Source organism: Agelaius phoeniceus, assembly GCF_051311805.1.
Source record: "Agelaius phoeniceus isolate bAgePho1 chromosome W unlocalized genomic scaffold, bAgePho1.hap1 SUPER_W_unloc_2, whole genome shotgun sequence".
Classification (NCBI taxonomy): Eukaryota; Metazoa; Chordata; class Aves; order Passeriformes; family Icteridae; genus Agelaius; species Agelaius phoeniceus.
Window position 1 is genome coordinate 697,752 of NW_027509867.1, and position 25,485 is coordinate 723,236.

At 53.2% G+C, this 25,485-nt stretch overlaps 1 protein-coding gene across 1 annotated transcript in view; it reads right to left on the reverse strand.

Annotated features, from left to right (window-relative positions):
• The window catches only part of LOC143692623 (uncharacterized), a 120,181-nt gene extending 98,183 nt beyond the window's left edge, over nt 1-21,998 (reverse strand). The window contains exons 1-2 of the mRNA XM_077172873.1: nt 21,947-21,998; nt 20,687-21,607 (exon numbers count right to left, since the gene is read on the reverse strand). Of these exons, the coding sequence (XP_077028988.1) occupies nt 20,687-21,607; nt 21,947-21,998 (973 nt within the window). The remainder of the gene's footprint in view (nt 1-20,686; nt 21,608-21,946) is intronic.
• Nucleotides 21,999-25,485: the final 3,487 nt, after the last annotated feature.

Consider the following 25,485-nt stretch of genomic DNA (forward strand, 5'->3'; position numbering starts at 1 on the left):
CTCAGGTGGTGGAGAGATCCAATCCCAGCTGGGCACCTCAGGGCACAAGTGGCACTGCCTGTTCATGGGGACACAACTGCTGTCTGCCTGGAAAGGGGGACAGGTGTTAATGCCTGTTAGTTTCCTAATATACAAGAAAATCTTTATTATCTGGGTCATCTGACTTCCTTTTAGAAATGGCAAGTATTCCCATCAGGAAGAGGAATTTCCTGGATCTACTGGATTGTTCTACTAATTGCAGGAGAAGAAGTGCTGATCTTTCCATCTACTTGTGTCACCAATATTCAGTCTATTATTTAATCTCCTTTTTTCATCAGGCGTTTTTAGCTCTCCTGTTTAAATGGCCATGTCTAAGTGGCCATCTCTTCACTAGACTATCAGGATCTATGTCCTTTCCATTGCTCTCAGATTTCCTTCTCCAGATGCTCTCTGGTCATTCAAGTGCCTCTCAACTGACTGGTTTCATGCTTTAAGCTCCAGGAAGTTGCCCAATCTTTCTGATGTTAAAATAAATACCATATTAGTCAACATCTTAGTTGTGTTTATATAAATCACAAAATTGCATTTTCTTATGTCCTTGTCTAGAACTGTTCCTTTTCAGAAATCCCCTGGGGATGTGGGACATGTCAGAATCTGCTGGGACATCCCAGAGAGCTGAGGGAAGAGCTGTGATGGTTATTAAACTGTTCAAATGTTCAACTTGTGTTTGTTGGCAAGAAACCTTTCTGTGCCTCTGAGTGTCACCAGTCCCTGAGCCCAAAGGACACAAACCTGATGAGTTGTGGTCCCCACTGCAGGGGCTGCACTTGGACCTTGGCTCTGCAGAGCAGAGCTCTTCATCCCCTTTCTCTCTTTTCCTCCCTCTGGGCATGGAGGGAGCTCCTGACTTCAGCCTGTGACTCGTGTGTGCAAAGAGCAAATCTGGGCAGAATTGGGGCAGGGAGGGTTTGGGGAGACCTTGGGATCTGTGCTGGGCACAGAAGGTGTTTTCCATTGCTCTGAGACTGTCTGCTGTGCAAATTGGATTTAATATCCAGCAGAGGAATGACTTTGGCATTTGATGGAGCTGTGCCTTCCCTTGGCTTTGTTGGCTGACAAGAAATGAACATCCCTCTGTGTCTCGGGCAGCTCCTTCTGCAAGGAAAGCAGGTGGGAGATGGAGCCAAGGAGCTGAAAGCTGCAGGTGCAGCCTGGGCTGGAGGGAGCTGAGATTTGCACAAGGCTGCTCTGAGTGCCAGGGCTTGGATGGGGGAAATGGTGGGGTGCGGGTAGGGACAGAGTCTGATCGATTTTCATATCTATTTAACTGCTTGAGGAGTTACTTGGATTCAATGTCAATTGGAGATTGCACATTTCAATGTATTAACAGGAAAAAAAACCCTAAACAGCACCTAAAAAAATCTTTTCTTACTGTTGTTGTAAATAAAATACATTCACTTTGAATACACTACTGAAATCTGTCAAATTAACCACAGAAGATTTGGAAACTTAAATCAAACTATTCCCAGAGGCTTGGCCTGTTCAGGTGTTCTGAATGTTAATGAGCCCTGGGACACTGAATTCCTGCACTCAAGAGCTGAAGGCTGAACAAGCCTCTGGAGCAGGGAAATTCAGCAGCAGCCTCCAAGTTGCTGAGGATGTCAGCAGCCCCCAGTGAGGCCATCCCTGCCCAGAGACCGTGGGGGAATGGGCAGACCAGGAGAGTGTCCCTGGGGCTGGGGCAGCACAACCCAGAGGCACCAGCGGCTCCAGCTGGGCAATGGAGTGTGGAATGTGGCTGGGAAAGCCCTGCCTGCGCTGCCTCCAAGAGGAGGTAGGATCAAGATGTGTGCTTGCCTTGTGGTCAGCCTTCAATACCCCTTGGTCTCCCTGGGCCCTTCCCCCAGGTGGGGCTTGGGCTCATTTGGTCCCTCAGGAGCTGGGCTGGGGGCTGCAGAGGTGGCTGTGGAGCATTGCCTGTGCTGTGCCAGGGACTGGCAGCCACTGCTGGGCTGGGATAGAGGCTCTGGGGGCATTGGGGTTCCAGGGCAGGGCAGGGCTGGGCTTCCAGGACAGGGCAAGGCTGGACCTGCCCCTTCCTCCCCCACACATGAAATGTTTTGAGCCAACAATCTCCTCCAGGCTGTCACAACAGGGAATGTTGGAGGTGAAATCCCAAATCTGGCCATGGGCATCTGGCTGAGAAGGACAGTTTGTTTCCATAGGAATGAAAGCATGGAGCTCCAGGGTTTCAGCAGCAGATGAGAAGAGCCCCTACCCATGCCAAGGCCAGCTAGACCAGTCAGGTAGTCCCTGGGAGGCCAAACCAGCCAGACCTGTTCCATGTTGCCTTGGCTTTATGGTGCCCCATAATGTCTTAATGGTGCCTTGATTCCATGGGATCCAGCAGTGTCACAATGGACCCTTGGTTCAATTGGGTTCCACAGCGTTGCAGTGGGTCCAAGTTTCCAGAAGGCCCTGCAGTGTCACAATGGACTTTTGACCTGTGAGGGTTTTTGGTGTCACAATGGTCTCCTTTGGCTCTACAGTGTCACAATGGACATTGATGACAAGGGGCCCCTCTGTGTCACCGTGGAACTTTGGTTCCATGTAGCCCAGCAGTGTCACAAAGGCCTATCGGTTTCATGAGGCCCCACAGTATCACAATGGCCCTCTGGGGTGTGTGGGGACCTCCAGGGTCACAGTGGTTTCACTGGTTCCATGAGGCCTCAGAGTGTCACAATGGTCTCCAGGATTCCATGCGCCCCCTCAGTGTCACAATGGACTCCTTGGTTCCATGAGGCCATGAAGTGTCTTGATGATGTCTCCATGGTTCCATGAGGCCTTGCAATGTCACAATGGACCTTTGGCTCCATGGGGTTTCGCAGTGTCACAATGGACCCTTGGTCCCATGACACCTCAAGGTGTCACAATGGTCTCCACGGTTCCATGAGGCCCTGCGGTGTCACAGTGGACCCTTGGTCTGATGGGGCCTCTCAGTGTCACAATGATCCCTCCATTACTTGGAGCCACAGAGCATCAGTACAGTCCGTTTGGTTCCATGAGGCCCAGCAATGTCACAGAGCTCTCCATGATTCCATGAGGCCCCACAGTGTCACAGTGGTCCCTTGGTCTCACAGGGCCCCACAGTGTCATAATGGTCCCTTGGTTCCATGGGCCCTGTGCTGCTGCATTCCCCCCTCCCCTTCTCAGGCCGCCCTGCCAGCTGAGAAATGCTCCTTGGGGCTCGGCCTTGGCCAACAGCCCCTGGGCTCAGCTCCTCTGCAGCTCATCACAAACACTGTCTGCTCCAGGCACTGCTGCTGCCCAACCAGCTCCTGCTTTCTGGAGGAGCAGCCCTGGGAACTGCTTTTGTTCCCTCAGTGGCACAACATCCCTGTTCTCACCCTGCCAAAGAAAGCTGTTGGTGCCAAGTGTGGCCAGGATGAACCATTGCTGGAACTGAAGCCCCTCTCTTGGGGCCCTGCAAACAGCGCTCCAAAAGGAGCCCTTGGAGCTCTCCTGGGCCAGCGACTCCCTCTGAGTGGGGCCTCTCCCAGCCGGGAACTCTCCCGTTTGCTGCACTCGGGGATCCCCAACAACGACAGAGCCTGGGCCGATCCCCCCACTCCTCCAGGCTCAACCCTTCACCCACTGGGGAGATGCCAAAGGATCCACAGGGAGCATTTCCTGCCCTCAGGGGAATTTCTCCCAGGTGCCTTGCACTGACTCTTTGTGTCTGTGTGCACACAGGAGTGCCTATGCTGGGGAAATGTGGCAGAAATGCTGCTCTCTGAGGGGTTTGAGTGCCTTGGATAGCTGAGACAGTTATGTCTGGAAGTGAGGTCAAATCACAAGGTCTAGGTGAATCTAAATTCTGCTAGGGATTGTTCTTTTGCTAAGTTATTATGTTTAATATAAATTATAAGCTAATTTAAATATTGCTAAATGTTATTCATCTCTTAAATTGCAAAGTCATAGGTTATAAGTTAGATTAAATACTGTTAAGTGCAATTCATTTGCTAAATTGTGAAGTTGATGGTATCAGTTAAGGTTAAGGTATCAGTTAAGTCCTGTTAATATTGAGCTCTGTTAAACTTTTAGGCCATATTCCTTTTATCCTTGCCCTCACTGTCCTTTTGTCACAGACACACACAGGGACAGTTTTTAGTTCATTTCTGGTTTGATTGCCTGGATTTGGTTTGGTTTTGTTGTTGCTTTGTTTCCTTGGTGTGCCTGAAGTGTCCAGTCAGGAGCAGAGTGACTCTTGCCTAGGAACTTTGTGCTGCTGTGCCTTAAAATTAAATCTGGTTTTTGCTGATCCCTTGCTGGGGATTTTTTCAGCACTCTCAAGGCCTCGTTGGTACCAGGGTGAAGGAGCCCTGGCCCAGGCTCTGGCCCTGGGGGACACGGGGACGCTGCCGGGGGGGTCCCTGTCCCCCTGTGCCACCCCCAGGGCCCCGGCCCCCGTCCCCGTGTCAGGCTCTGGGGTCGATCTCGTGGAACATCCTCTGGGGGAGGCTGCGGGGCCGGGGGCAGGGGGACCCATGGGTACAGGGGACCCCACTGTGCACGAGCAGGGTTGGACTGCTCTGGGGGGAACTGTGAGGGGGGCCGGGGCAGAGTGACCTCCCCAGTGACCTCACACAGCCCCTGTGATGTCACATAGCCCCTGTGATGTCACATTGCCTCCTATGATATTACATAGTCCCTTGTGATGTTACACAGCTGCTCTGTGATGTCACAGAAGACTCTGATGTCAACGAGTCACACTGCGATGTCACAGTTTGTTCTGTGATGTCACAGCCAGCTCTATGATGTTACACAGCCACCCGGTGATGTCACAACCCAGTCTCTCATGTCACAGAGCCACCCTCTATGATGGCATGATCTGCTCTATGTCTTCACATTATGATGTCACAGACACCTGTGTGATGTCACAATCCACTCAGTGATCTTACAAAACCCTCTCTGTGATGTCATACTGCCTGTCTGTAATGTCACAGCCCACGCTTTGACCTCACAGCCCCCTCTATGATGTCATACAGCCATGCCATGATGTCACAGCCTTCTCTGTGATGTCACACAGTCCCCTCTATGATGCTGTAGCTGCTCAATGATGTCACACAACAAACTCTGTGATGTCATAGCCCAATCTGTGACCTCACACAGCCCACTCTGTGCTGTCACACAGCCCCTTGCTGACATCACAGCTGCTCTGTGCCTCCATGACACAGCCCCAGAGGAGCTGCTGTGACACAGCCCCCTCTGGGACATGCCACAGCCCCTGCCAGTGCTGAGCCCCTGGGAGCTCTGTCTGTGCCCTGCTGGTGTCCCTGAGGGGCCCTGGCAGTGCCCCAGCCCTGCTGGGCTGTGCACAGGAGCTGCTCCTGGCCAGAGCTGTCTCTCTGCAGCTCTGCTGCCCTTGCCAGGAGCTGCCTCTGGGCCAGGAGCCTGGCCCAGCTCAGCAGCACAGACACAAGGGCTTTAATGACCCTCTGGGGCTTTGGTGCTCTTTGTGCATCAGACTCAGTCCCTCAGAGCGTGCTCAAAGAACTTCTCAAGAACTCAAAGTGAGATTGAAACACTGAAGTTTCTTATACTTAAAATAGATCCTTTTGAAGGACAGGACTGAGAAAGTGTCCCTAGGTTCCAGGTAGAGCAGAACACTGGAGGCAGTGATGACAGCTGGGGACAAACAAGGCAAAGGTGTCTCTGATGCTGACTAAACCTGGATTTGGTTCAGGAATGCAAAGTGCCAAGGCCTGAGCCCCAGCCCCTGGCCAGGCAGATCCTGTCCCTCCCTCCTTGCTCAGGGCTCTTCCTGGGATGGGCAGTGGCATGTGGGGATGGGCAATGCCAAGGGCAGGAGCATGGGGCGGCCCCTGCCAGGCTGCTGAGCAGGGACAAGGAGGCAATGAGGGCCCAGGCCTGCAAGGGTCACTTGTCCCCTTGTGGCCTCAGGCCCAGGGCCAGCAGCCATGGCCAAAGTGCTGCCCAAGTTGGCTCTGGCAGGGCTGTCTTGCAGCTGCTGCCCATCCCTGTGCCCTGTGCAGCCCAGGCTGTCCCACGGTGTCCCTGCCCTGTGCCTCTGTCCCTGCAGGCTGTGGGCATCCCCTGGCTGCCCCACCTGGCTGGCCCCTTCCTTTGCTGACAGCTCTGCCTCCTGCCTGCCTCTGCCTGCCCACACAAAGCCTTGAGCTGATACCAAAAGGGTTAATTCAATTTTACCGTGCCTGTGAACTTTTAGCACAGGAACAAGGCATGCAGGGGCTGCTTTCCCAGCAAGGATGGTTGGAAAACATGAAGAAGACATCTGGTTAAAGAATGCAGTGATAGAAAAAAGAAGGACTGAAACTGGGAACTTGGGGTGGGTTTTATGGTAATGGGTAAATTGCAATACACATTTAATGACGCTGGTACAATTACATGTCCACATAGGGTTAGGAGTTATCCCTCACTGGACCTCAGGCCTGAATAAATGATACCCTCTTAAACAGCAATTTAGTGTTAATGAGTCCTATTCTGATATTTCGGCTATTTGATTGTGGCAAGGCCTCACAGAACCAAACTCATGGAACAAAGGGTCCATTGTGACACCATGGAACCAAAATCCATTTTGGCACATTGGGGCCACATTGAACCAATGGTCCATTGTGATACTGCCGATCCAAGGAGACCACTGTTACACTGAGAAACCTCTGGGAACCATGGGGACATTCTGACACAGCAAGGTCTGGTGGAACCATGGGTCCATTGTGACACTGCAGAACCTCACAGAACCAAGGTGACCATGTTCTACTACGGAACCTCATGGAACAAATGGTCCATGGTGACCCTGCAGAACCAAGGAGACTGCTGTGGGCGGTATGAAAGCTCATGGAACCAGAAATCCATTGTGGCACAGCAAGGCCTCATGGAACCAAGGGTCCATTGTTAAACTCTGTGGCCTCATGGAACCATGAGCCATTGTGACACAGCATGGCTACATGGAGCCAAGGGTCCACTGTGACACTGCAGATCCAAGGAGACCATTGTGACTTAGGAACCTCATGGAACCAAGAGTCCATTGTTCCACTGTGGGGCCTAGGGGAACCACAGGGATGACAGTGACTTTGTGGGGCCTTATGGAACACTGGAGACTGTTCTGACACTTTGGGACCCACTGAAGCCAAAGGGCCATAGCAGCATGGCAGGGCCTCATGGAACCAAGGGGAATGCAGTGAACACTGTGGGTCTCCATGGTATGAAGGGTCCAGTGGAACCAAGGATACCATTGTGACACAGCAGGGCCTCATGGAATCATGGAGGCCATTTTTACACTTTGAGGCCTTGTGGAACCAAAGGTCCATTGTGACACAGCAGGGCCTTGTGGAGCCAAGGGGACCACAGTGACACTGTGGGGCTCAGTGAAACCAATGGTCTGTTGTGACACTGCAAGGCCTTAGGGAATCATGGAGACCACTGTGACACTACACAGCGTCACTGAACCAAGGGGCCATTGTGACACTACAAGACCTCATGGAAGCAAGGAACCATTGTGACACTATGGAGTCTTGGCAGGCCAAGGGACAGTTGTCACACTGTGTGGCACCATGGAACCAAGGAGGCCATTGTGACCCTACAGGGCCCTATGGAACTAAGGATTCATGTGATAGCGTGGGACCCCATGGAACCAAAGGTCCATTGTGACATTGAGGGGCCTCATGGAATCCTGGAGGCCATGATGACACTTTGAGGCCCTGTTGAATCAAGGGGCTCTGCAGGGCCTCATGGAACCAAGGAGACCCTTCTGACACTGTGAGTCCCCATGGAACCAGGGGTCCATTGTGACACCAAGGTACCAAGAAGACCCCTGTGACACAGCAAGGCCTCGTGGAAGCAAGGGACCATTGTGACATCATGGGGTCCCATGATGTCAAGTGGACAGTGTGACACATCTGGGCCTCATGGAACCAAGGATCCAATATGACACCACCATTGTGACACTGCAGGGGCCCATGGAAAAAGGGGAACAGTTAACAGGTCTGGTTGGCTTAGCCTGACTGGTCCAACTGCCCTTGGCTTGTCAAGGGTCTCTTCCTATATACCCCTGAAACACTGGGGCTCTGGACTTTCCTTCCTATGGAAAAGAACTTTCCTTCTCATTCAAGCATCCATGACCAAAATGGGATTCCCTCTCCCAAATTCCCAAATTCCCAATATCCAGGGATTGCTCCCAGACAAAAGCTGCCATTAACAACAAGTCTGGCTGACCTTGACTTTCTGAGAGCTGGCTCTCACCTGCCTTCAACACTGGAGCTCTGTGCTTTCCTTCCTATGGAAAAGAAACCTCCCTCCTCCACAGGCACCCATGGCCAAAACGCGTACTTTTCCTCCAAAATTCCCTACAAGCTAGGGTTTCTCAAGACAAAAGCTGCCAGGACAGACTGCTCTGTTTGGCCTTAGCTTCTGGTGGTCGCCTCTATTCTGCCCTGAAACACTGGGGCTCTGTCCTTTCCTTCCCATGGAAAAGAACTATCCTTCTTCTCCAGGTGCCCATGACCAAAATTGGGATTCCACCTCCAAAAGTCCTATATTCAAAGTTTCTTCCTAAAGAAAAGCTGCCATTACAGACAGGACTGGCTGGCCTTGGCCTCCTTAGGGCCAGCTCTCCCCTTCCTTTCAAACACAGGGGCTCCATGCTTTCCTTCCAATGGAAAAGATCTGGCCTCCTCATCCAGGCTAAATGGGCTGAAATTGGGATTCAGCATTCAAAACTTCAAATATCCAAGAGTTGCTCCCAGACAAACCTGTCAGGACAGACAGGCCCGTCTGGTCTTGGCCACTGCTGACTGCAGTTCATCAGTGGTCAGTGGCTGATCGGTTCCATTGACTGGACATGGCTCTGGACGCTTCCCTTGGAGCATCTCCAGGGAAGGAATGCTGGGGCTGTCACCACTGGGGGGTCACAGACAGGGGAACATGGGGGCTCTGAGGTTTCCTTTCTGTGGAGACCAATGTGACACTTCAGGGCCTCATGAAAACAAGGGGCCACTGTGACACTGTGGGGCCTCGTGGAACCAAGGATATCTTTGTGGCTCTGTTGGGCCGCATGGTCCAAAGGGGCCAGTGTGAAGCAGCAGGGCTTTGTGGAACCAAGAGGCCATTGCTGCATTTCTGGGCCTTGTGGAGCCAAAGGGCCGCTGTGATCCTGCAGGGCACCGTGGATCCATGGAGAGCATTGTGGCATTGCAAGGCCCCATGGAATCATGGAGACCATTGTGACACTGTGGGGCCCACGGAACCAAAGGGCCACGGTGACCCTGCAGGGCCTCTTGGAAGCACAGGGCCATTGTGACACTTCAGAAGCAAGGAGAACATTGTGACACTGCAGAGTGCCATGAAACCAAAGGAATATGGAACAAGTCTGGCTTGCTTGGCCTCCCAGGGGCCACTTGACAGGCCCAGCTGATCTTGGAATGCTGAGGGCTGCCTCTCATCACCCCTGGAGAACTGAGGCTCTGTGCTTTCCTTCCCATTGAAAAGAGCTGTCCGTCTTTCCAGGAGCCCATGGCTAAAACTGATACTCACTCAGAAAAATTCCCTACATGCAAAGGTTCTCCCAGACAAAAGCTGCCAGGAGAGAGAGCACTGGCTGGCCTTGGCCTCTGGTGGTCACCTCTCATCTCAAGGAAGCTCTAAGGAAAATATTTGAACAGGTTTGACTGCTGGAACATCAATGAGTCTCACGCACTTAAAAACCCAGATGCTATTCTGATCATGTGTCCTTTTTTTCTTATTGTGTATTATGCATGAAAGATTACTTTCAGCTAAAAAATATCATTCTTCCCACTTTACCAGTGTTATCTGACACAAAACACCCCCTCTCTATATGGATGCAGGTCACCTGTATAAGCAAACACAATAAACAATCCAGCAGAAATTATTTGTCTCTGCTCCCATCCATCACATCTCCTCTGGAGCTGGAGGTGCAGCCCCAGCACCGAGGAGGGCTCAGGGGCCACAAGCTCAGCTCCCACACAGAGAACTTGCGGACCCTGGGCTGCTATTCTTGGCCCCTGCACGCTCAGCCAGGCTGAGATGGACACTGATGGTTTCTGGGCCAGGCTCTCGGAGCCCAGCCCAGCTCCCTGCAAGCTCTGCCAGCTGCCCTGAGCTCTGGGCAGCACCAAGGGCCTCTCTGAGCCCAGCCCAGCCCAGCCGGCTCTGGCCCCACAGCTCTGCTCAGGCCAGGCTGCTCTGGCCACTGGCCCCACGGCCTCAGCCCCTGCCAAGGCCACAGCAGCAGCTGCAGCTGCCACAGGACTCAGCCCCAGCCATGGGGGAAGGTGCTTGGCCAAGGCCAAAGGAGGCTCCCTGGCTGCCCTGCTCCCCTGGGGCTGAGGTGCTGAGAGCTCTGCAGCCCCTGCTGCCATCCCATCTGCCCAGGGCAGCACAAGAGCCCCGGCCTTGGGGCCCTCAAGAGCTGCTCCTGCTCCAGGCCCAGGGCCCATGCCAAAGCTGGGGCAGCCACAAAGCTGTGCCCATTTCTGTTCATTGCTGCTCTGATGGGGATGGATCCTCAGTCACTTGGAGGTTGCTGATGAATTTTACTGCTCCAGAGGCCTCTTCTTTCTTGAGCTCTTCAGGAATTCACTGGAAAAGGCTCATAAATATTTGTTCAAAACAGCAGAACAAGAAAAGCAACAAGGAATAATCTAAGTCTGCAATTCTTCTGTGCTTAATTAGACAAATTTCACAAGTGTATTCAAAGTGAATCTGCTATATAGATAAAAAAGCAGAGAGAACAGTTTTGTCCTGTTTTCTTTTCCTATTTATAGATTAATATCAGCAATGTCCAATTGATATTGACAACCAGCACCTTCTAATGCAGTCAGAACAGATATGAAGATCAAGACCCTTCATGGCTGACAATCAATCAGACTTTGTCCCCACCTCCTACCCACCATTTCCCTCATCCAACCCCTGGCACTCCTATGGATAAGGAATGGTGTGGCCAGCAGGAGCAGGGCAGGGATTCTTCCCCTGTGCTCAGCACTGGTTGGGCAGCACCTCAAGTGCTGTTTGCAGTTCTGAGCCCCCCGATTTAGGAAGGACATGGAGGGGCTGGAGCGTGTCCAGAGAAAAGCAACAAGGCTGGGGAGGGGTCTGGAGCACAAGTCCTGTGAGGAGGGGCTGAGGAAGCTGGGGTTGTTTATCCTGGAGAAGAGGAGGCTCAGGGGACACAAGGCAGTGTCAGGGCACAGGTAGGACTTGATGATCCCCAAGGACTTTTCCAACCTTGCTGATTCTGGGATTCTCTGAAACCACCCTTGGAGCAGCTGCAGGATGAGCCCTGGGCCGCCTCTTCAGAAGCTCCAGCAGCCCAGGTCCCTCAGCTTCTCCTGGCAGCCCCAAAGCCCATCCTGTCAGTCCTGCAGAGCCTCTGCAGCTCCTCCTCATTGCCCAGAACAGGGAGCCCCAGAGTCAGACCCAGCAGCCCAGATGTGCCCCCCTGGCCTGGGGTGCCTCTGGCAAGGGAGCAGCAGAAGGCACTGCAGGAGCCTGCAGACAATTCCTGCAGCACTTGTAGGATGATCCTGCTGCCCAAGGGACGTTCCCATGGGGCCAAGTCAGGAACTGCAATGGGGAGTGGGGCCAGAGAGGAAAGGGCAAACAGGGATGGGCTGTTTGCAGGGCAGGGAACAGGGCTGAGCAATGGGAAGTAATTTGTACAAGGGAAGAGTAAAGAAGGCAAAGGTGCAGCCAAGGAAATGCTGAGGGCAGTTTGGGGGTGGCTGCCAGGCAGCCCTGGCTCTGAGCAACAGCGTCTGCAGTGGCACAGGAAACTCCCAGCTGATGGGAACAAACTTTCTGGCTGAGTGCAGAGGCCAGGACAAAGCTGAGTGGTTTCCCTGGTGTCCCCCAGCCCTGGCTGGCCCCAGGGGCTGATGGCATTTGTGCTCCCTCAGCTTCATGTCCCCACAGCAACAGCATGGGGGTGCTGGCCCTGCTGTGTGCAATGCAAACAGGGGCTGCTGAGGCAGTGCTGCCGTGTCTGTGCCTGCAAGGATGGGGCACCTGCGTGAGCTGGGGGAGAGGCCAGGGCTGCAGAGGGGGGATGTTGTTGGCAGCTGCATGAGGACGCTCTGGGACGCTGCCCTGGGCTGTGCAGTGCACTGGGCATGGATCAGCCCCTGCTCTGCTGCTCTTCCCGTCTGCCCCAGGGCCCTTGCAGAGCCCCAGCCATGCTGTTTGCCCCCAGCCTGCCCACGGCCAGCCTGGGGCTGCTGACGGGGGTTTCTGTGCTGAGCCTTGGCCTGGCCGTGTTCTTGAGAGAGCCTGGGCAAGGAGCCTGGAGCCCCCAGGGCCTGGCCTGAGGCGTCAGCGCTGCCCCAGCAGTGCCCATGGCCTGTCCCTGCTGCAGCCCCGGCACTGCCACCCCCAGGGCTGTGCCCGGCCCCGAGAGCACTCAGGCCCTGCAGCAACACCAGGGCCACCAGGGCAGCGGGGCAGGGCCACGGCAGCAGCACTGGCAACACCAAGTGCTGCTGCTGCTGCTGCTGGGCACAGCTGCTGGGCCAGCACTCATCTGCCCCAGCTCTGCACACAGACATTGCTGCTGCAGCTCCAGAGAAGGCAACAAAAGGGCATCTCTGCAGAAAACTCTGCTGCGACATCCTTTAGTTCCTCTAAAGCAATTGAGAGCACAGCCCCTCATTGACACAGTCTGTGGCTACAGGGAAGGTGGAGAGAAACAAAACGAGAAATGGCAGAAATATTGACATTTCTTTGTTGGCAATATGAAAATACTAAAACAAAGGAAAAGAACTACCATAATTAAATCAACAAGAAGGATCAAAGATAACTTTTTTTACAAGTGATTTGCAGAAATTGGCCAGCTGTTTAATGGTTCTGAAAGCATCCAGTCATCAGTCTCCACATTTCAGCCTTGAGCTCCTGGTTCCTCAGGCTGTAGATGAGGGGGTTAAGTGTTGGAGGCACCACTGAGTACAGAACTGACAGGGCAAGATCCATGGATGGGGAGGACATGGACGAGGGCTTCAGGTAGGAAAATGCTGCAGTGCTGATGAACAGGGAGACCACAGCCAGGTGAGGGAGGCAGGTGGAAAAGGCTTTGTGCCGCCCCTGCTCAGAGGGGATCCTCAGCACAGCCCTGAAGATCTGCACATAGGAGAAAACTATGAACACAAAACAACACAATGATAAACTGCTAGTAACCACAAGAAGTCCAAGTTCCATTAGATAGGATTTGGAGCAGGAGAGCTTGAGGATCTGTGGGATTTCACAGAAGAACTGGCCCAGAACATTGCCATGGCACAGGGGCAGGGAAAATGTATTGGCCGTGTGCACGAGAGCATTGAGAAAGCCACTGGCCCAGGCAGCTGCTGCCATGTGGGCACAAGCTCTGCTGCCCAGGAGGGTCCCGTAGTGCAGGGGTTTGCAGATGGACACGTAGCGGTCGTAGCACATGATGGTCAGGATGCAAAGCTCTGTTGCAAGAAAGAAGAGTAGTAGAAATAGCTGTGCAGCACATGCAGTGTAGGAGATGTTCCTGGTGTTCCAGAGGGAATTGTGCATGGCTTTGGGGACAGTGGTGCAGATGGAGCCCAGGTCAGCGAGGGCCAGGTTGAGCAGGAAGAAGAACATGGGCGTGTGCAGGTGGTGGCCGCAGGCTACAGCGCTGATGATGAGGCCGTTGCCCAGGAGGGCAGCCAGGGAGATGCCCAGCAAGAGGCAGAAGTGCAGGAGCTGCAGCTGCCGCGTGTCTGCCAATGCCAGCAGGAGGAAGTGCCTGATGGAGCTGCTGTTGGACATTTGCTGTGCCTTGGCATGGGGATCTGTAAAAAACATAAACATGGAATAGTTGGGTGTGGAGAGGACTTGAAATATCCCAGCACATCCTGGGGCACTTTCCCCCCACTGCCTGCCCAGGGCTCTGCTGCCTGGAGCTGTCCCTGCCAGCAGCTGCTTCCCTGTGCCCAGGGCTGGGCCCTGCCAGTGCTGCCAGAGCCCAGCCCAGCCCTGGGGGCTCAGCTCTGCCCTGCAGAGCCCTCCCAGCTCAGGCACTGCCCAGGGGCAGCTCTGGCTCTGCAGGCTCTGATGGAAACATGGTAAAAACCTTGACGAGCTGTTGGAAAAGTGACACTGATGCTGCCCCTAAGGGCTGATTTCTTTCACTGCCTGGTTTTCTAAGATCTCAGAAAAAAAAAAATTTCTACCTGAACTGAGGGATGAATATCTGTGTGCAATTTCCCATCCATACAACCTAGAGAAGTAGATTAATAAAGCAGGATTTTCCCATTTATTCAGGTCCTGCCTTGCTGTGCTCCCTGAATAATCTACTTGGAAATGTTCTGCAGTTAAATGCCATGCTGGGAGCAGTCCTGAACAATGCAGCATCCTCCCCACACAAGGAGAACACTCCCAAGCCTCACCAGCTGTCTCCTCCCAGCCAGATCTTGTCCCCCAGCGCTGGGAGCAGCTGCCAGGGCTGGCTGAGAGCTGTCCCTGGCAGGCAGCAGAGTCCCTGCCCCAGCACAGCGCCCTGGGCTGCAGGACCCTGCTCTGCAGGACAGCCCTGGGCACCCCTGGCTGCTCTGCACAAGAGACAAGCAGAGAATGTACTCACAGGCTCTGCAGGCATTGGCATGTTCCAGCTTGAGGAGATGGCTCCAGGAGCTGCAGCTGCATTGTCCTGCAGCCAGAGGTTCCTATGCCAAGGGCTGGCAGTGATTGTGCCCCAGGCACTTCTCAGCCCCTTCCCAGCCCTGACTGATTGAAGCTCTCTGTGCCTCTGTGCTGTGCCCGGGCTGGCTGCAGGCAGTGCCCCAGCCCTGCTGGGCTGGCACAAGAGCTGCTCATCCAGAGAAATGTGCTTTTGAAGCTCTTCTTGGTGACCAGGAGCTGCCTCTGTGCCAGGAGCCCAGCCCAGCTCAGCAGCACAGACACAGCACAAGGACTTTAATCAGCCTCCTGGGCTTTGTGCTCAGGCCCTGAACATCAGTCCCTGAGAGGGAGCTGAAGAAACCTCTCCAGAGCTCCAAGGCAGAATACAACTCCAAACTTTCTTGGACTTTTAATGGGTCCCAGAGAGGGACACGACTGAGAAAGTGTCCCCAGGCCCCAGGCAGAGCAGAGAACTGCAGGCAGTGATGACAGGTGGGGACAAAGAGAAGCCAAGTCTTGGTGCCCTGGGGCACAGCAGGGTCTGTGCCAGCAAGGGCTGGGAGGAGACACCTTGTCCTGAGGCCCTGGGGCCTCCTGGCACAGCCCCAGCCAGGCTGGGCACTGGCAGCCCCTTGTGCTGCCCTCAGCATCCCCCCCTAGCCCACATCCCAGTGGCCTCAAGGATCTGCTGCAAGGAGTCCCTGGGGAGCCTTGCTCAGCAATGGCCCTGGGGGCTCCTTCATGCTCCCTGCAGGGACTGCAGATTTTTCAAAGGACTTTGGGTTTGGCTTTTGCCTGGGAGTCTCTGAGAGCTTTGTGCAATCATGGCCTCCAATTATCTGCTGTAATTAGTCCCTGGAGATTCTCTGCCGGTTGCAGCATTGATTGGGACTCATTAATACTTCAGGGTACTTAAGTTTTTTAAGCTACTTCCTCTTTCCCTTTTGATACAGATCTATGAGAAATATTGTGCATTTACAGGTTCCAATTATCTGCTTAATGAGTCCCTGGAGAGCCGTTATCAGTAACAACATTCAGTGGGGCTCATTAATGCTTCAAGGTACTTGAGTTATTTGAAGGTACTTGGTGTTTCCCTTTTGATACAGACTCTGTGAGAGGTTTGTGCAATCATGGCCCCAATTATCTGCTTTAATGAGTCCCTGGAGAGCTTTGCATTGGCACTCAGTGGTGCTCAGTAATGCTTTGAGCTTCTCAAAAATTTTAAGGTAGTTTGGAATTTCCTTTCCACTTTGAGACTCTGAGAGGTTTTTGGTCAATCCTGGCCTCCAATTCTCTCCTCCAAGGAGTCCATGAGGAGCCTGTGTTGGGGATGGACCTCACTGGGACCCATTCCTGCTTTGAGACACTTTGGGGTTTTCTTCTGACTTTGACTCCTGGAAAGGTTTTTGCAATCTCCTCTCAGGCCCTGAGGTTCCAGGGCTCAGCTCCAAATGCACCACGGGGCTCATCAGGATGCAGCAAGTCCTGACAAACCATGGCTCTGCCTTGATTTCCCTCTGCTCTTATGCAGTTTATCAGGAATGTATCTGGAGTGATTTTGGTTTGCTAATTTGAGATTTCTCAGCCAATGCATCTATTCGTGCAGTGGGATCAGTGTTGGCTAATTACCATTGCACTCACTGGAATATATTTACTCATTTCCTGCTGTGAGAAAGGATTAGGAGAAAGGCAAAGTAGGCTCAAAATTTTAAAAGGGTATATAGAAAAGTTTATTACCAGTAAAAAGAAGAAAAAGTAATAAGAATCTGAACACTTCTCCTCTCCCTACAACCTTTTCTTTCTTACTGACAATGCAAGGAGACAAAACCTGAAAGTTTCAGTCAGTTTACACCATATAGAACAGTCTTTCTTCAGTTCACTTAGGGAGAGGAGTCTCTCTTTCATGCTATGGAGACTCCTCCATAAGAAAAACATTTGCTCGTGGCTCTCAATTCCCACGAATAGCAGCTGCCCAGAAAATCTGCAATCATGAAGTCCCTCCCATTTTTCATAGCTTTTCCCACAGCTGTTTTTATGGGCCATGTCAGCTTATGGGGTATGAGTTTAAAGATGAGCTGTTCAAGAGCAAAGATTCTCTTCATCTATTTCTGAAATCATCTTCATCTCTGAGAACAGAGATCTTCTTCTTCTCTCCATGAGGGCGCAGGATCTCATTACTCTTCTCTCTTTCTCTGTTTAAACTTCTCATGGGATCACAGCTACTTCAACATTTGCTTACTTTAGCATGGAGGTTTTTGCAGAACAAGTCATCTCCTCATATTTTCAATTAGTTATAGGGAAAAAGAGAGTCTGATGTATCAATTACATCCTTCCCCATAGCTTTACAAGAGGATTTCAGCCCCAAGATCAAGGCATCTCCTCATTCCTCCCATCTGGGACTCACCTTCCCCTTCACTGACCTGGGTGTCTTCATGTTGCCCCTCTGTGTGCCTGCACTTTGTCCTTTTCTCTCACTGGAGGGAGGATGGAAGCACTGAAAGAGTTCATATCTCACCCGGGGCCTGCAGATGGTTCCGTGCCCCCGGCCGGGCTCGGTGCTTGCAGCCGGAGCTGTTTTACGATGGAGGTTTCTGCAGCGGCTGCGCTGGGGCTGTGTCAGGATGGGCCGCGCTGGGGCAGGGCCAGGATCTCAGCAGCCAGGCCAGAGCACAGCAGCAGCACGGCCGGGGACCGATGGCTTCTCCTGCCCCTGCCCAGGGCTTGCGGCTGAAGCCCAAGGGCGGCAGAATCTTGGCCGAGCCGGCCCGGCCCGGGGCTGCTCCTGGGGCCCGGTGGATCCTGGCTGGGCCCGGGCTGGCGGCGGGGCAGGGCTCAGCAGGGCCCAGATGTTCCCAACTGCAGCCATGGCCCGGCCCGGCCTCGGCCCCGCGGCCTCCGCTGCCCTGCCCGGCAGCCGATGGGGCCTGGCGGGGTCCCTGGGAAGGGGCCCGGCCCCACGGCAGGAGCCGCCCGGCCCTGCTGGAGCCCTGGATGCTGAGAAATTTAAACTTTCTCTGCTGAAAGGCACAGACCTGCAAGAGAACACTGCATTTGACCTGAGGCTGTGGAGAAGCCTTCCAAAATTGATCAATAGCATTGGGATTATGGGTGTGTAGTTGGTTAGAAGTGTATAATATCACAGAAAAATCTTAAGACTTCGGGGTTTTAGAAGATAATAATAAATATGAAGCCAGATGGAGGTTTTAGGGTGAAGACAGCTTGTTCTTCTTTACCTTCTTCCTTCTTCTTCACCTTCTTCTTCCTTCTTCTTCATGGGTTTGGGTGGTATGTTGTAATTGGACATAAAAGTCTGCATTGCAGGCTTCAAATGATCAATTATTGGGTTAAAAGGGAAAATAATTTAGGTATCTTTTCTTAATTGGATAGTTTAGCCTTAAAAGACCTTGTAACAAGAGATAGTTAGCCATTTTGTACCCTGATAATGAAAGAGTGCAGAACTCACGGCCTTAAGAATGTAACATGGGTAAGAAACAATAAACACCTGAGTCTGAACACGTCCTGTCATCTCAAGTGCCTTCAATCCCGAGCCCAAGAGAAGTAGAAAAAGCAAGCAGGGAACCCACATGGCCAACCCTGGCTGAGATGGGGAGCTGGGCTGGCCTTGTTACCTCTGTGCCAGCCAGAAGGGAAAGAGACCCTCCCAGGCTTTCCCATCTTTAACATGTGTCTTCACAGAGGCGTGTACAGTTTCCTTACTGGTTTAACAGATTGTCAATTCTCAAAGATAATTACTCAGTGGTTTTTTGTCAGACGTGGAGGAAACTGCTAGCAGCTTCTCTTAGAACATCACTTCCATGATGCAAAACCCTCACAACAGCAATAAGCCAAGAGCTCCTTTGTCCATATATAGTGCATATGTGCCCAAGTCCTCAAAAACGCTTCTTGGGAGATCTCTGGGCCCTTTCCAAGTTATTTTCAACTGAAAGCATTCAGCTCAGAGTCTAAGAAAATCACCAGAGGCCATGGCCAGCCTGACATGTCTGTCCTTGCTACTGTTGTCTCGGACCAATCTTTGGATATATGGAATTTGGGAGGCCAAATTCTAATTTTGGCCATGGACCATGGACATGAAGGTTGGTTCTTTTCCATAGGAAGGAAGGAACAGAGCCCCAGTGTTTGCCAGGCAGAAGAGAGGTGACCACCAGAGGACAAGGCCAGCCAGAAGTGGCAGGTTTTTTTCTGAGAGAAACTCTTGCATATAGGAAAATTTTTAGAGAGAATACCAATTTTGGCAATGGACATTTAAAAAGAGGGAGGGTTCTTTCCCATAGCAAGGAAAGCACGGAGCCCCAGTGCTCCCGGAGCTGATGAGAGGCATCCCTTGACATCAAAACATCAGCCAGACCTGTCAGGGGCCCCTGGGAGGCCAAACCACCCAGACCTGTTCCATGTACCCTCAGTTCCATCAGGCCCCACATTGTCCCAATGGTCCCTTGCTTCCCTGAGGCCCTGAGGTGCCATAATGCCCCCTTGGTGACACCAGGCCCTGAAGGGTCCCAATGGTCTCCATGGTTCCATCAGGCCCCACAGAGGCATAATGGTCTCTGGGTTCCATGAAGCCCCGCTGTGTCACCATGGCCCCTTGGTTCCATGGGCTCCAGTGGTGCCACAATGATCCCCTTGGTTCCATGAGGTCTCCACAGTGTCCCAGTGATATCCATGGGAAGGGAAGGACCCAGCCCCAGTGTTGCAGGGGAAGCCACCAGAGGCCAAGGCCAGCCAGGCTTGATGGTACTGGCAGATTGTGCCTGGGAGTAACCCTTGGATATACAGAATTTTGGAGGTGGAATCCCAATTTCAGATATGGACACCTGGAGGATAAGGATGCTTGTTTTCCATTGGAAAGAAACCATGGAACACTGATTCAACAGTGACATTTGGGGATTTATGGGGAGCATTGGGGATCGTTTCTGGACCTTGTGACCCAACAGGAGCTCCTCTAATAAATGTTGCCTGAAGCTCCCACTGTGCCCATCACAGGAACCCATGTGAGTGTCTGGGACATCCCAGCTCTCTGGCAGCCTGGGGACTCCTGGGATGTCACCATGGAATGGCTGTGACTGCCTCTCACCACAGGGCTCTTTACCATAACCAGAAAGCCCTGGGAGGTCTCCATGGAGCCCCTGTCTCTGCCTGTGACATTCCAGCTCTGGAACAGCCTGGAGACTCTTGGAAAGTCCCCATGGAACCCCTCTGAGGGCCTGTGACAAATCTGATCCTTAGCGGGCAACCATCACCAGTCCACTGTTGCTATGGGCAGTTTCCATAGCAACCATCACCAGTCCACTGTTGCTATGGGCAGTTTCCATAGCAACCATCACCAGACCCCTGTTGCTATGCTCAGTGCCTTGGCAGCTCCATGGAGACCCCATGCCAGGGGTGGTTGCCATGGCCACCAGGGCTGGCACCAGCTGGGATGCTCGCTTTCCACGTGCCGGGCTTCAGGAATGGGATTCCCCAATTTCCTGCTCCCGCTAAAACCGCGCTGCCCTCGCTGCCCTCCCGCCTCCCATGGAAAGCACAAAAGGCAAAGATCCCGGGCTGGGATAAGAACAATTTATTGGGAACTGCAATGAGATAAAGAACAAAAAGGAACAAAAACAATATTGATAACAGAAGGGATAAGTAAAACTATTTACAGAGAAAACTACAACATCAACAACTAGTTCTTCCTGGCAATGTATTTCCTCCTGTCTGGAAAGGACACCCTTCTCCTCAGGGAGAGAGAGAGAGAGAGAGAGAGTCCCTTTCCTGCCCCTGGCAATGACCTGAGGTGGGAGTGAATGTAATGACAGGGCCATGGCCAGACCCTCATGTTCCCCAATCCCACATCATATCATTGGCAGGGGCAGGAAAAGGGACAGGTGTCTTCCCAGCATGGATCACAGGGAACATGGATCATCAGGGCTCTGACCAACGTGGGGTCTCCAATGGGGGATAAAGCTGGAGCAGCGCATGAAGCTCTTCCTGCAGTTGGGGCATGTGCAGTGCTTCTTTTACTGGTGGCTCCATTGGTGTCTGGTCAAGTGAGAGCTGCTGGTGAAGCTCTTCCCACACTGGGGACACTCGCAGGGCCTCTCCCCAGTGTGGATGCGCCGGTGGGTGACGAGGGTGGAGCTGTGCTTGAAGCCCTTCCCGCAGTCGAGGCAGAGGAAGGGCCTCTCATCCGTGTGAATGCGCTGGTGCTGGAGGAGCTGAGAGCTGGTGTGAAACTTCTTCCCACACTCGGGGCACTTGTAGGGCTGCTCCCCTCTGTGGATCATTTGGTGGATGATCATTTGGGTCTTCCTACTAAAGTTCATCCCACATTCCCCACAGTTGTATGGCCTTTCCCCAGTGTGGATCCTCTGGTGGCAGATCAAGAGAGACTTCTGCCTAAAGCTCTTCCCACATTCCCCACACTCACAGGGTCGATCCCTGGTGTGGGTCTTCTGGTGGGAGATCAGGTTAGAGTTCTGGCTGAAGCTCATCCCACATTCCCCACACTCATAGGGCTTCTCCCCGGTGTGGATCCGCTGGTGCCTGATGAGGTGGGAGTTGCGCTTGAAGCCCATCCCACAGTCAGGGCAGCGGAAGGGCCTCTCATCCGTGTGAATCCGCTCATGCAGGAGGAGATCAGAGCTGGTGTAAAACCTCTTCTGACACTGGGGACACTCGTAGGGCCTCTCCCCAGTGTGGATGCGTTGGTGGATGATGAGGGCAGAGCTGCAGCTGAAGCCTTTCCCACACTCCCCACACTCATAGGGCCATTCCCCAGTGTGGATCATCTGGTGGCTGATCAGGGTGCTGCTCTGCCTGAAGCTCTTCCCACACTCCAAGCACTTGTGGGGCTTCTCCCCATCGTGAAGCTGCTCATGGGCCACCAGCTCTGAGCTCTGGCTGAAGCTCTGTCCACCTTCCTGGCTCAGGGTGGGTCTTTCCTCCTCAGAGCACCCTGGGCTGGGTTTGGAGCCCCTCCTCCTGTGGGATCTCTGGGGATTTTCCTTCCCATTGGATTCCTGTGTCCTGGAGTCACTCAAAATGGCCTCAGCCATGAGTTTCTGCTGTGGGGATTTCTCCTCTCTGGTCTCCATGCTCAGCTCCTTCCCGGGGAGAGGAAGGACAAGGAGAGGATGGGATTTGCCTCCGTGCCAGAGGGAAGGGGAAGGAGATCCCCCCAGTGCATCCCCAGCAGGACGGGGTTGGCAGCAGGGTTGTCCTGCAGCCGGGGGCTGTGCTGGGCTGGGAGATGGAGCAGGAGAGAGGGGGAAAGGGGCACTGACTTCCTCCTCACCTTCCTGCATGTCTCGGGGCTCCTTCCTCTTCCTTGCAGCCTCCTCCTCCATCTGGCAAAGGTTTGGGGATGTGAAGTCGTGTTCTGGGAGGAAAGCAAGGGATGAGAGCATTGAATTTTTTACTGGTTTCAAGGCAAACCTGGGGGAGAGTCTAAACCAGAATTACAATTTCATAAGAAAAGAAGATCAAGGCAATGCTGCAGAAACACTGCCTTAAACTGACAGAGTCAGGATATAACCTGACACCCTGTTGCTCAGGGTGGTGGCAGCAGTCCCATTAAATGGTGGCTGCAGTCCTGTTGGAGTGATGAACGTGATTCTGTCCAAGCAGTGATCCTGTAGAAGGCTCTGGTCTTCCTCTGAAGGTCCAGGGGTGGTTCTGGAGCTCTTGTCCTCTGGGAATCCAGTAGGCAAGCTGCTCCTGGTGTTGCAAGGCTCAGCTTATATCCAGGTAGGAATGCTTGGATCCTCCCCCTGGGCGGAGCATCCCACAATGGGAGGATGGAATTTGATCAGTCCTGCAGTGACACTCAATGGCCCATTCACAGAAGATATCTCCCCTGGAGGGTGTTATCAGGGCTGAGCCATGGAAGAGATCAAGAACACTGCCCCACCTGTTTATAGCAGTTGATGAAGATGGGGATTGAAAACATGCATTTGGTTCCATCTTACACCGCAGCCTGAAACAGTGGGGGAATCCCTGCTCAGGGGGTGAACACCACCCCCCTTACCCAAACTGGCTCAGGTGTAAAACCCCCACCCCGGGAAGGCCACACACACAGGGGACAATGTCACACTTGCCCTGCCCCAGGGGAGGTCTCTGTCCCTCTCAGACTGTGGCTGTCCCCCCTTTTCTCTTTCACAGGCCGGGGGCTTTGCCAAATCTAAGAATAATTTTTTTCTTCGTCCCTGTCACCTTTGTGACATCTACACAGAGCTTTCCCTTCCTTTTCCTAATCTTTTCATAAAAGAGGTATCACAATATATTGGGCCAAATTTCCACTTTTCTTTTATCAGAATGTGCCAGCAGCTGAGCTGGAGCTGGGCAGGACCAATGGATTTTGGAATTGCCACAGAATCACTTCTACTGTCAGTTTATTGAATTTTGGGATTTGTTTGCGTTTTCACCACAAGTGACTTGTGGGAAGAGCAAATTCAAGGCATTTTCTGTAGGCTTAAGTTTGATTTTTGTCAAGAAACAACTTTACTTTGTCCAGTGCCCTGGGGATGGTCAAGGGGTCACTGAGCCTCTCACACTGGGGGATGCTTGGGAGGGGCTTAGGAGGGCTGTCCCTGTCCCTGTCACCCCAGGCCATTCCCCAGGGGTGTCCCTGTCCCTGTCACCCCAGGCCATTCCCCAGCGGTCTCCATCATTCTCACCCCAGGGAATGCCTGGGGGGTCTCCCTCCCTCTCTCCCCTGTGCCAGGGGGTGCTCGGGGCAGTCTCTGTCCCTCTCAGCCCAGGGGATGCTCGGGGCTCTCTGTCCCCTGGCCCTGGGGGATGCTCGGGGGGTCTCCATCCCTCTGGCCTCAGGCAATGCCTGTGCAGGGCTGGGCACCAGGGGCTCTGTGTCCCTCTCACCGCTGAGGCTGCTCGGGGCTGGGGGGGCTCTGCCACCTTCTCACCCCTGGGGAGGCCGGGGGGGGTCTCTGTCCCTCTCAGCCCTGCTGTCCCTGGCATTGTCCCACCCCTCCTCAGGCACCTCCAAACATGGGAGGCAGCTGGGTGCCCCAAGATCCAGGTGCTCCCACGCTGCCCCTCAATATCAGGTGAGCATTCCCTGAGGGCAGCCCTGACTGTGACCCTTGGGGCTCTGGGATCAGCCCTCAAATCCCTGTGGGAGCAGCTGCAGACAGGATGAGAGATTTCCTCCCCCTGTTTTTCCTGAGGAAGGATGAGCAGGGCTGAGAGGCACAGAGACCCCCCCCGGCCTCCCCAGGGGTGACAGGGACAGGGACACACCCTGGGGAATGGCCTGGGGTGACAGGGACAGGGACAACCCTGGGGAATGGCCTGGGGTGACAGGAAAAGGGACAAACCCTCCCAAGTCCCTCCCAAGCATCCCCCCATGTGAGAGGCCCAGAGACCCCTTGAGCATCCTCTGGGCACTGGACAAAGTAAAGTTGTTTCTTGACAGAAATCAAACTTAACCCTACAGAAGATGCCTTGAATTTCCTCTTCCCACAAGTCACTTGTGGTGAACACACAAAGAAAACCCAAAATTTAATAAACTGACACTAGAAGCAATTTTGTGGCAATTCCAAAATCCATTGGTCCTGCACAGCTCCAGCTCAGCTGTGGCCACATTCTGATAAAAGAAAAGTGGAAATTCAGCCGAATACATTGTGATACCTCTTTTCTGAAAAGAGTATGAAAAGGAAGGGAAAGCTCTGTGCAGATGTCACAAAGGTGACAGGGACAAAGAAAAAAATTATTCTTAGATTTGGAAAAGCCCCCAGCCTGTGAAAGAGAAAAGGGGGGACAGCCACGGAGTGAGAGGGACAGAGACCTCCCCTGGAGCAGGGCAAGTGTGACATTGTCCCCTGTGTGTGTGGCCTTCCCGGGGTGGGGGTTTTACACCTGAGCCAGTTTGGGTAAGGGGGGTGGTGTTCACCCCCCAAGCAGGGATTCCCCCACTGTTTCAGGCTGCAGTGTAAGATGGAACCAAATGCATGTTTTCAATCCCCATCTTCATCAACTGCTATAAACAGGTGGGGCAGTGTTCTTGATCTCTTCCATGACTCAGCCCTGATAACGCCCTCCAGGGGAGATATCTTCTGGGAATGGGCCATTGAGTGTCACTGCAGGACTGATAAAATTCCATCCTCCCATTGTGGGATGCTCCGCCCAGGGGCAGGATCCAAGCATTCCTACCTGGATATAAGCTGAGCCTTTCAACACCAGGAGCAGCTTGCCTACTGGATTCCCAGAGGCCAAGAGCTCCAGAACCACCACTGGACCTCCAGAGGAAGACCAAACCCTTCTACAGGATCACTGCTTGGACAGAATCACGTTCATCACTCCCACAGGACTGCAGCCACCATTTAATGGGACTGCAGCCACCAGCCTGACCAGCAGGGTGTCAGGGTATATCCTGACTCTGTCAGTTTAAGGCAGTGTTTCTGCATCATTGCCTTCATGTTCATTTTCTTATTAAATTGTAATCCTGGTTTAGACCCTCCCCAGGTTTGCCTTCAAACAAGTACAAAATTCAATGTACTTATCCCTTGTTTTCTTCTCAAAACAGGATTTTCCATCCCATAAACTTGGCCAGATGGAGGAGGAGGCTGTGAGGAAGAAGAAGGTGCCCAGGAGCCCCAGGCAGGTGAGGAGGAAGTCAGTGCCCCTTTCCCCCTCTCTCCTGCTCCATCTCCCAGCCCAGCACAGCCCCCGGCTCCAGGACAACCCTGCTGCCAACCCCATCCTGCCGGGGATGCACTGGGGGGATCTCCTTCCCCTTCCCTCTGGCACGGAGGCAAATCCTATCCCCTCCTTGGCCTTCCTCCCCCAGGGAAGAAGCTGAGGATGGAGACCAGG